General features: G+C 39.4%; 1 protein-coding gene across 1 annotated transcript; it reads right to left on the minus strand.

Annotated features, from left to right (window-relative positions):
* Nucleotides 1–5,987: 5,987 nt before the first annotated feature.
* Nucleotides 5,988–9,526, minus strand: LOC125527100. The gene is made up of 7 exons (XM_048691700.1): nt 9,383–9,526; nt 9,211–9,297; nt 8,591–8,767; nt 8,181–8,339; nt 7,295–7,342; nt 7,030–7,173; nt 5,988–6,402 (listed from the first exon to the last, which is right to left on the minus strand). Exons 1-7 carry the CDS (start codon nt 9,524–9,526, stop codon nt 6,025–6,027), a joined length of 1,137 nt encoding a protein of 378 aa, XP_048547657.1. The 3' UTR covers nt 5,988–6,024.
* Between the last annotated feature and the right edge of the window lie 2,494 nt (nt 9,527–12,020).

Genomic DNA, 12,020 nt, shown 5'->3' on the forward strand with positions numbered 1-12,020 from the left:
CCTCCTTATTAAGTTGTTTCCTCCCCCTGACAGCTGGGACCCACAGGGTGTATCTTCGCACGGAAGGAAATGCCTCCTTGTTATGCAAAAAAACTATTCCTCTCGATGGCAGCTGGGACCCGACAGATTTGGTGGCTGACTTGTGGGCATACTAAGCAGACATGTACGCAGGGCTTTGTCAACTTAATCAACAAATGATTCTAATAGCTGGACCGTTGGATGTTAATCCAACAGCCGTGCTCCTTCTTCAACCTCCATTCTTGCTCCTGTCTCCCGTGGGTGGCAGTGCTACCGCGCACCCGAACCAGTCAAGTTTCCCACTCCTCTCCATCGGCGACTCCACTGTCACGTCTTCCCCATCTCCGAGGCATTCCAGTCTGGGGCCTCGTCATCGTCCACCGGCCTTGGTGTGCTTGGCACGGTGTGGTCAACATGGTCAACAAACGAGAGTCATCGGAAGATGACTATATGTGAGAGGCTAACGGTGGGGATGCATCACGCCCATGGATGCATGCATGAAACTGCATCCTTTTTACCCTGAAAAATAATGTTTTCTCCCCCTGACTGCTGGGACCCACCAGCTACATCTTCGCACGCAAGGAAGTGCGTCCATATTACAGGCAAAAAAAATGATTCACCCACTGACTGCTGGGACCCACCAGCTACATCTTCGCACGCAAGGAAGTGCCTGACAGTCGGGACCCACCTGGTCGAAGCGTACGTAGCATTGTCATTTTGGTCGCGAACGTGTACGTACATACTAGTCGATCGGTTTGTCTGCAGGCTGCAACAATGAACAGTGGCCGAGTAAGGAAGGGCACGTGTAGTAGTAGAGGCGCGGACGTAGCATGTACACGTACATACAGCCAGGGTGCAAGAAAGTAAATACAGCCACATACGTACATACGGGCGAGGTATCGAACGCCTACTCGTGCATACATACGGCCAGGGCTCCTGTACATGGATGGGTCAGAACGGAGAAACTGTGTCGTCGTGTTCATCGGGAGCCAACTGGCTTGGATGGAACGGCCGATCAAAACGAGGCCTGGCATACCGCATAACGGAGGAAACGGCCTTGTGTTCGACCGGCCACGGTCGAAACGGGATCCTGTTCATCGGGAGGGGTCTGGCGTACCGTAAAACGGAGGAAACAGACTTCTCTTGGACATCCTACGGTCGAAACGGGGTCCTGTTGATCGGGAGGGGTGTGGCGTACCGCAAAACAGAGGAAACAGACTTGTGTTGGAGCGCTACGGTCGAAACGGGGGTCCTATTCATAGGGAGGGGTGTGCCGTACCGCAAAATGGGACACCACGGGATACTATTCATCTCCCCTGTCGACTGCCGCCACGGGCTACTGTTCATCCACCGTCGACCTCCTCCAGCCTCCACCAGCAACTATTCATCCACGTCATCTCCCCTCCTGCCTCCACCAGCCACTGTTCATCCACGGCATCTCCCCTCCTGCCTCCACCAGCCACTGTTCATCCACGGGCTCCTGTTCATCCAGCCTCCACCGGCTACTGTTCAACCAGCCCTCTCCACGGGGCCCTGTTCAGCCACCCCTCCACGGGCCACTTTCATCCAACCCTCCACCAGCCACTGTTCAACCAGCCCTCCACGGGTTTCTGTTCATCCACCCCCAATCGGCTCGATCGGGGTCGTGTTCATCCAGCGGCAATGACCTCTACTACCATGGGGTCCTGTTCATCCAACCCCCCACTGGGAACTGTTCATCCAAACACCCCAACAACGCTCATTGTTCATCAAGAGGCAGCAGGTTCAATCGGCTTTAGTTAGCAGCGGTAGTGAAGGAATCACTCAGGTTTAGTTAACATCAAGGGATCGATCGGGGTTGAGTAACGTAGCTAGTGCAATCGTTCGGGTTCAGTTAGATCCCAACACCTCGCTCGGGTTAAGTTAGAGCACAACACCTCACACACACACGCGTACGTGTACGAGAGAAACATGCAAACCTCCGTGCATTGCTCGGCCCCGACCACCCACCGTAACCGGGAACTCCCTGATATTTTCCTCGCCCTCGCTTCTACCATGGTTTTTTCCATCATGGATAGTCCAAAGAATGTCATGTAGCTGTGTCTCCGGCCCGCCCAGGATGAAAAGCCCATTTTTTGTCATAGAAGTAGGAGCCCATCACATCTATGATGATACCGGGTTTTGTCACAATTATCATCATAGAAGTGTCATAAGCATGTCAGAAAAAATTCGTTCAGTCCAAAATGTCACGGATGTGTCTTTTTTTTGTAGTGACCACATCAACATCTATCACCCCAACGCACATCTTCATAATGCTATGGCTGCGAGTGAATGTCATATCAACTTCCTTAGTATTACCAATGAGTGACCCAATGCTCCAAGTCTCCAAGAAGTCGTTAAGAGGTTTGGACGGGGCCTCGAAAAATCTGACCCAAATCTGAATCAAGGGATGCCCCTCTAGCTCCTTCTTCTTCCACTCGTCAAACTCATGGAAGGAAGAACTGCCAAGAACTCTGCACATGGCGAACTGAAGAAGCCTCTCTAGGTCAACCTTCGTCGGATAGTCAACCTTGTATAGCTGCCCGTCAATCCGCACTAAGGACCACTGAAATGATGCCAAGACCAACCTTCGAAGCTGCTGAATTACTTGTTCCTTCATCAAAGTACCATGTGTAACCCAAACCAAACCCGTCCTATCATTCTCAAGACGAGGTCTGCATGAGTTCATCGAAGGAGTCTCAAAGAACATGAGATTGGGCTCACAAACCCCATAAATAGGCACCACTGGATTGGCAGCCGAAAGAAGAGGGCACTCATCCGCATGCTTCGGCTTAAGGAAAATATCACAGAGCTTCGTCGAGCACTCCACTACAAAATAGCCTGGCTTGCCACATTTGTAACAATACAACTTTTCTCTCTTGTGCTAACATTTGTTAGCATTGTCGGTATCTGATTTCTCGACTATTTTGTCACTAACCAGAATGCTTATCACCATTGGCACCATCACCACTTCCACTGGCACGGCTATTAGAGCCGTCACCGCTGCTAGAGCAGCCCCGGGGAGAGCCGTCGGTCCATTGACCCCATCTGCTGTAGCTGCAATATGAGTCGCCGCTACTGCCGCCACCGTGGCCCTCGACACGACTGCCGAAGCATCCGAAGCATCGACAGTAGGAGGGTCACTGTGAAACAAAATCAGATATGCACTAAAAAATCGATCTCACACATAAAACATAACGTAGGTCTAACGTACTTCAATCGGGTATTGTGACATATTATTCATAATTTTTCTCATTTTTCCTAGGCTAATTTCTGTTGCTAATATGAATTGATGCCTTATTTTGTACTACCTTCATTGAAAATTAGTTGTTGCTCAAATGGATGTATCTACACATATTTTAGTGCTAGATACATCCATTAGAGCAATAAGTAATTCCGAACAGAGGGAGTATTTAGGTGGGAGCTATGTGCAGGTTTTTGCACCACAAGTTCATTGTAATGCCTATATGTTGGTTCCCATGTATTCTTCCTTATGGTCGTATCAGGGTTCCCACTGTGTAATTTGGTGGATATTGTTTTTTTCTAATAGGGATTGTCCATGGGAGCATCATTGGGCTATCTACTATTCCTAACGGTTCCATCTTTGAGCACTTATTATTAGGATTGGATTTGCTCATGTGTCATAAAACATATTTTTTGGCTCCTACAAGTAGGAAAATTTGTTTCATTTTTTCGTTTATCATGTATGTTCATACTTATCTGCATGATGGAGGATTTATTGATAGATTGCTCTCCTTTGAGGTATTGTTTTCCTAAGATGTTGTTTGGAGTATACCATTGGCTGGATGAGATTCATACTTTATAATTAACTATTGCAATCTTTTAGAGTTGTAGGAGCCAAAAATACATTTTGGAATTTGAACTCCTGCCTGTTATGCATGTTGAAGGTTGCCCTTCTTGTTTGGTAGCACTGCCTCGAATTCAACTCTCGGGAGAACTCCAAGCTAAAGAAGGAGCAACTATTCATGATCATTTTATCTCCATCATCAATTATTTTTCTCATAGTTGTTTCTATGAGGGCTAAGGACTAGGCTCGGAAAACTCATCTACTGATGTTTTAATGCATGGAAGATCTAAAATCCTCTTAAATATTTTGGTTCTATGGAAGTGGAACTTTTTTTCTAGAGCGGGGGCTTAGCTTCTGGAGTGAATGACGGTGGGGATCAAAATACAATATTAATGAGATCCTTTGTTTACATACATTTATTTCAATGTGTTTTTCTGCAATTTGATAGATTCTCTTTGGTATGTTCTTAGAATTGTTTTAACTACATTTGCATGCATGCCATTATGTTGCAAGAACTTGCCGAATATATGTTTGATGAAACTAATGTGCTCTACTTGAAAGAAACTACTGCAGATCGTGATATGTGGCATTAAGCTTACCTGAGGACTACTACTGTAGCAGGGACTGTTCTCTTACATTGCATTGCCCAACTTTACATCATAATTATGTGTCACTGAGCTTACTTGAGCACTACCATTGTAGCAAATGGTTGTTTTCTTATGTTGCATTACCCAAATTTATGGATGGATCTCTTCATTCTTGCCAATAAGCTCTTTAGTATAAGCATTGAAGCCCGGATTTGAGTCCTTCATGCCCGAGTTCGAGCCCTCCATGACTGTGACCGAATTCATTTGCTTGAGTTTCCCACACCCGAGTTTCAGTCCTTTGTGCCTGAGTCCTCCATGCTCGTGTTTTAGCCCTCGATGATCAGGTCCGGGAACGAGTTCCCCATGACTTAGTACGGGTACCCTATCCTCAATTCCGAGTCCTTACGCAAGTCAGTTTGATTTTGCATTGCCTGAATTTGGGTTGGCCGGTTCTGACTCCTAGCTGCTTGATCTTGAGTTAGCCATGTCTGACTTCTCAATGTGTAATGGGTGTACTTTTGGTTATAGTTTCTTATAGTTAGCCAATATATGGACTAAGTATTTGTAGTATCATCTATGCATTGGGTTCTGTGCCAGGCTATTCCCGCTCATTATTTTGACACCACTTTCGGGAGTATTTAATAAAGGGAAAATTTTGTTTTCGCCACTCTAGATTTTGCCAATTTTCCTTATGCCATTCTAGATTTTACCATTTCACTTTTGCCACACTTAGATTTTGACAATTATCACAATTACCATTCTATGGAAAAATCAAAATAACTTTATTTCATTGTTGCCACTCTTTGCTTTTGAAGAGTATCATAATCGCCACTCTGAAATTTTTGCTTGTGCCACGGGAATGGCAATTGTGATAATTGTCAAAAACTAAGAGTGGCAAAAGTGAAATGTCAAAATCTGGAGTGGCATAAGGAAGATTGGCAAAATCTTGAGTGGCAAAAACAAAATCTTCCCATACGAAGTCATTTTAAGTACTTTTAGTATTCTTTGTAAACACTTTTTGCATGTGTGACCTTAGACTATTATCATATATACTATCATGCCATAAACCAAACTTCTACTTAGCAAACTATTCATAAAAACTATTTCATATAATTTTCTTAACTTCTTGGACACATTTTGTTTTTGCGTCAATGGCGCAATGGATCATCTAGTAATAGATAATGAACTGATAGGAACCCCCGACTTCCAAGACAAGAGGAAAAATGTCGTGAATAGAGAGTGAACAGATATTGATCTATATGCAGGTTAAAAGAGGAACCACTCATCATATGGAAGAAACTTTGGCGATCTAGAGTTGACTTTACTCTAGATAGTTTGCTCCAATATCTGCCCATGGCAACTAAATCTTATAGCTAGTTTTTGCTAAAAATGAACATGGTTTTCTCAAAACATTAATTTGATTGGGCCTATCACAGCATGGCCCCATTAATTCGATGTTGTAATAATTTAAGCATGTAAGTTTTCAATAACATTGCATCAATGGCTACCATGGATGGTATACACTTGGATTGTCTTGTTCCTTTTGCATACTCTTATTCTTCATTATTTAGACAAATCATTAATACATAGAATCTATCGCACAGAAGGGTGGCAACCACCCGGTCCACCATAGTAGACATGTGCCCCATCACTATTATGATCAAATGAATCAACCGTGTAGCATGGTGGTTTTGTAGAATAAGCAAAGCTCTTATCGAAGTTCAAATCAACAACTTTGTAACTGCTATCTACTATTTTAACATCCCTAGCATAGGCGGCCTTTCCATTCCCTTCAGCTGCGAAATGTCCACTTCCCATCTGCGGTGGGTCTTGATGAATTGTTGGTCCATTAACAAGTCCACCAAATTCTACTATATTCGCCTTGACTCTCAGTTTTGTAAAATATAAATTTGGCCAATATCCTATGGGTTTTGTGTCATAGAATAGCCACCAATGCTTCTTCTTTGGATCCTAATAAGAGCCAAGTGAATTCAAATAGACACATATATTAAAAATAGTGAATTGTCTTCAGTATTAAGAATATATGCATAAAATATTAGCCAACTTTTCTTTGACGTCATTTTCTTTGGCTTTATTGATAACTCAAGTGACGTGTCACTTGTTTTGAAAGAAGAACCTAGCACGTGGTTTTTAACGGTGATTGCTAAAGAAATTGTATCATTGTTCATTATATATGGTAGCATTATCTCTATCTTGGGCATAAAATAATTTATTAACCGATTCTTTAACTTGCAATGTATGATTGTAAAAAATATTGGATGAAAATGAACCAATTTATAGAATATTTATAACAAGCTTAAATTGGCAACCCATCAAATAAGAAATTATCTAGGTGCAAAAGTTTATTCCATAGTTATCAACATACCAAAATAACCAATATAGACGATATGCTAAAAAATCAGTAATGAAATAGGGTCGCTTGGAGGATGATTGACACTTTCTTTGGAAGTTGAGAAAATGAGAAATTTGGATGGTTATCTAATTGGGGTGGAAATTAGAATTTGAATATAATTTTGGTTGCTAAAACATTTTTTATTGAGAGTAACTAATGCTGCATTTTTAAGTACTTAAAAATACCTGGAAAAGCATAAGTTGTAAATCCACTTGCTTTCCATTGTAGGTAGAAACCGGAGATATTCTTGCCCCAACTCCAATGTGAGGTACAGTTTGCACAAAACCTTGGCAATGAAAATCCATGCAAGACTTATGGTTGTTCCCCAGCTGTCCATTTGAAAATAATGTTCAAAAGGTATTATGTTCTTTTTCTCATATACTTATTATAGAGATTATTTAGTTACAAGTAATATTATCCGTCACCCTTTAATAAGACCTTAATACATACCCAAATAATATGGAACCTAGCAAAGCTGTCTCCAAAAGTTTGTGATACCTGAAAAGTAATCCAATGAAAATAATCTTAGTACCTTTATATGATTGATGTATGTCTAGACTCACCATTGTATCTTTCTAATAATACGTAATGTAGAATGAGAACAATTAACTTATAGTTTGTTTGCAAATGAAGATTTTTGTTAAAAATACTAATATGAGGCAATATCAAACATATATTGGTAAACCTATTTTTGTATGTAGATATAAGAAAATGTACTAAGGGTAATGTTAGGCTTAATATCTAGGGATTAAATCATACTTTTATTTTCCATGATGAATTGGCATTATCTTAACTCAGGTCCCTCGTGCCTACATATCACTAGCTATATATAGTACACTACACTAGTTGTAGATGTGACTTCTCTCACCTTTGCTATGATTCAGCCGGATATTAGAAACTAAGTTTATATTATGTCATTATTTTGAGGTCATCCTATGTTTTTAAGGGGTGAACAAAAAATATTTATTAATGTATATTATATCTTGAAATTGGTATAACCATATCAACATACTAGATTTCAAAATGTATAGTTATGTAGTTGATTAATTGTATTGTTATATACGTTCCTCGAGGTTTGTTGAAACATTTGATATGTATGTAACATGCGTATTCATATAGTAGATATATTTCCAATGCAATATGATCCCACTGAAAAAATGGAGTACATGAAATTGACCATAATAAATATGGAAGTACCAACATAAAAATATAATATAGTAGATATATTTATATTATATATATAATGTACATGAAACGGGCCAGAATAAATATAAAAGTACCAACATGAAAAATGCTATAAGAAATCACAGTTTCCATTTTGTTTCATCATGCATACCATTGAACCAACTACAATGGCCTCAAGAGGACCATCCTCACCATGCATGAGAGTAAGTACTTGTGAACTAAAATCTCCATGTCCTTTCACTTGTGGCTCATAAATGTTAAGTGTTACTCGTGCACCATATATATCACCTTCGGTCTTGATCCCAGCTATCTGAATATGATGGCATAATTATAAGAACTTTATCAAACCTCTCTATGAATAAGATCTATGGAATACATTTCCTCTTTGCCACATGGTAAATGAATCAATTATGCATCATCAATAAGACTTAATTCAATGGGACATCTAATTGTTCAAGCCTTCATGTGGACGTAATAAGTTATGCATGCAACAGTATTACTATTAATGTAACTAAAGTAATATAAATATTAACAATTATTATTTTAGGTTAGAAAGAATACCTCGCCTCCAGCAGCAAGAGAATTGCTCCACAGGGGAATGTGTCCAACTTTATTAGTTTTTTGTAATATTGGTACCGTACCTACTGGGCATGCAACCATAGGCAATGCTGACTCCGTTGTGTTAGCTGAAGATGATGATTTAAAGTGGAAACCTTTTGGGTAAGAGCTTGGTTTCTTCTGCAGCAACGAAATATACAAATGTCAAAATCAAGAAAATCCAATATAACTCATTTCTATAATACTCCCTTCATACTTTACATCTAACTTTGACCATTGATTTTACTAACAAAATGTGAGTTATATGCCTTAAAGCCATCGGATGCAAATTTGAAAGAACTTTTCGATAATATATTTTTTATAACATACATCCCACATTTTCTTGGCCGAAATTATAAGTCAAAGTTTGACACAAAAAGGAAGTGGATTTTTATATAAAAATTTGGGGATACCCCACATTTTGGGATAAAATTTGTTTGCAATAATTTCACTCAACATGTAATATAATTTTCTATGGTTCTACCATAATAAAAGAAGAAGATGGTTGAAAGCACATAATAAAAATTTATAAAGGCTAGCAAAATAGAAATAGTTTCATAAAAAAGTATGGAGGATAGATATACCTGTAGCAAATGGTTCTTTAGCAGCGGATGATGAAGAGTTGGTTGTTGATAAATGTCAACGCAATCAAAGACTTCACCAAATTTTGTCTGATTTGAAATTTTAGTTAATTGCTTCATGTTGAAAGGATTGTTCTCAAAATAAGGGAAGTAAGAACTTATTAGTTGAACATACCGAAATGGTCCTTTTGACATGTTTCTTAATGATCTCCTGAAAGTCTTCGTCTTCACTCGTTTGGTGTGTGTTCACCTTTACTCCCAGAGCTAGAGTAAGGTAAGCTACAAGAACAGTTGCTACAATTTGTGATAGTACTTTCATTGTGAAAATCAAGAATTTTCAATATATCATATGTATCTATGCACCCTCTTTTATAGACACATATGTTGTTGTTTTCATACTATCCTCAGACCCATTCCTGATATCTTTTTCTTGTGGTGATGACACATGGATATCAACATATATCTTAAAGATTTTTTTGTAGTGGGTGTATCAAAAATTTATTGTTACAATATCTTCAATAGTTGTATAGTCAATAATAATGTGTGATTTTATATATCTATGAATTCTGTTATATATATATGATCATTAGTGTCTTCCTCGTATTCTATGGGTACTCAAGATGTGTATGTGACTCATTGCATTTGAGGTGCATTCAAAAGTATCACACGTAAACACAGTAGTCTAGGTGTCAAAATTTAAAGAATTGCATATTTTGAGAATCTAAGTCAGATCCATTCTAGCCATCTTTTCTCCCGTGGTCATGACACGTCAACACGAAAATATATCTTAAAGATTTTGCATTAGTGGGTGTATCAAAATATTATTGTTTCCATATCTCCATTGGTTGTATATTTAAAATTAACATGTGAATTTATTTCATATGTGGTCATGACACATGGATATCGAAATATATCTTGAATATTTTTGTGTTAGTGATCATATAAAATATTTATTGTTTACATATCTTCATTTATTGTATAGTCAATAATAATTTGTGACTTTATTTCATTTAGTTGCATGATACATCTAGTTGCGAAATCCAATAGAGCTAAAAGTGATGCTCCTTACTTTCTTGAATCTAAGGATTCACTATATTATTATTCAAAATAAAGAATGCATTTAATATGCTAATTTATAAAAAAACATTAGTCGAAATCTGAGGCAAATTACTCTTCCAATGGCAATCCATATCGATTCAAGTATGCATACTAGTATAGTTGGTTGTTGGCTATATCATGCTTCTATGTCATCTCAAACCATCATTTAAAATGAATTATACAACTAGGTTGGCTATCACATAGTCCTTTTTAGACATTCTTTCTTTATATTTCCTCCATATTTATTATGTTTATCTTCTAGCACTTGTAGAGGTGGTCTATTTCATGAGAGCCAACTCCCCTCAATTTTTCTTCTCTCTCCTCCACATACCATAAGTGGCATGCAAAGGGGATATTGATTTCTAATATACGCTTGTATTCTTGTAGACCTTGTTGGGCCTCTAAGCGGAGCAGATTATAAGACAACAACAAATTCCCCTAGTGGATGCCCTAAGGTTCATCAATTTGTAAGAGATGTAGCACTAGTGCAAAATGAGGCTAAGAAGACACATCTATCACACACCCTTGAAACAAACTGTGTGTGATGCAGGCATCGCAGACAGTAGAAAAATAAAACCGTGTGCCTGGAAACAAAACACGTGCGGTGGCACATCCACTAGGAATGATTTTGAATGCAAATTGGTGTGATAAGGGGCACACAGTAAGGTATAACATTGTGATCAACTGTCATAACGCAAACAATTGAGAATTTCTAATCATGTGCGTTGATTGGCCAACAAATTGAATATATCAATAGTTTATGATGATTGCAAGCATCACACAAGTTGTGTAATATCTGATGGAAACTCATGTCCGGTAACTTGTGATAGCGCAAACGATTGTGCGCTGAGAATTGTGTGCTCTACATGGCACACAATTGATTTAAAGGAATTGTGTATGATACTGAGAATCGTCGCTCACGATTTTGTCATGTGGGTCAGGTGCGATGTGACTTGCTATGTCTAAAGAACAACAACCTCTAGTGTTCAAAACAACAACGTATACTTACAACATCATTGCATAATCAAACTAATCATCCATTACATAAGTAACTAAACATCCTAGTGCATACCTTCTTGCATAATTACCTAAACTATGGGCATTAAACTATGGATAGTGATGAGCTACCCATCCTCGCCGGAGGAGGAGCAGTAGTTGAGATACACTTAGTCGGAGCTCTCCATCGTTGATGCTTCCTTGAGCTCGATGGTCTTGATGTTGAAATATTCCCTAGCACCTTGCAAGATCATTTCTTCGAAGGAGGGGTCGACGTCCTTGTCAGCATAGATCAAGTCCTTGATAATCTCATAAGATCGTAATGCCTCCTTGGTGGCATCCGCGGTAGCTTTGACACGCGCGGCAGTGGCCACGATCTCTTCTATGTGTGGGGCCGCAACAACGATCTCATCCGCGTGTGTCGTCATGATGTGTAACAACCAAATCTTTCCCTAATTAAATATAGATTTAATTAATTTAATAATTAACCTAAATAATTTATTTGGCCATTTTGTTAAATGGTGTAAGTAAACCCCTTTGTCGGTGGGAAACGACACCTATGGGGTCACTGTGATCCCTTCTACGGTTGGCGGGCGCGGGGTTGTGCGAAGAGCGGGTCTGGCAGTCAGCACACAAATCGTTTACCCAGGTTCGGGTTGCAGAGATGCGTAAAACTCTAGTCCTGCTTGTATGTGTATTGAGGTGTTCTTGTGTTCTTG

This window comes from Triticum urartu, chromosome 1, assembly GCF_003073215.2.
Source record: "Triticum urartu cultivar G1812 chromosome 1, Tu2.1, whole genome shotgun sequence".
Taxonomy (NCBI): domain Eukaryota; kingdom Viridiplantae; phylum Streptophyta; class Magnoliopsida; order Poales; family Poaceae; genus Triticum; species Triticum urartu.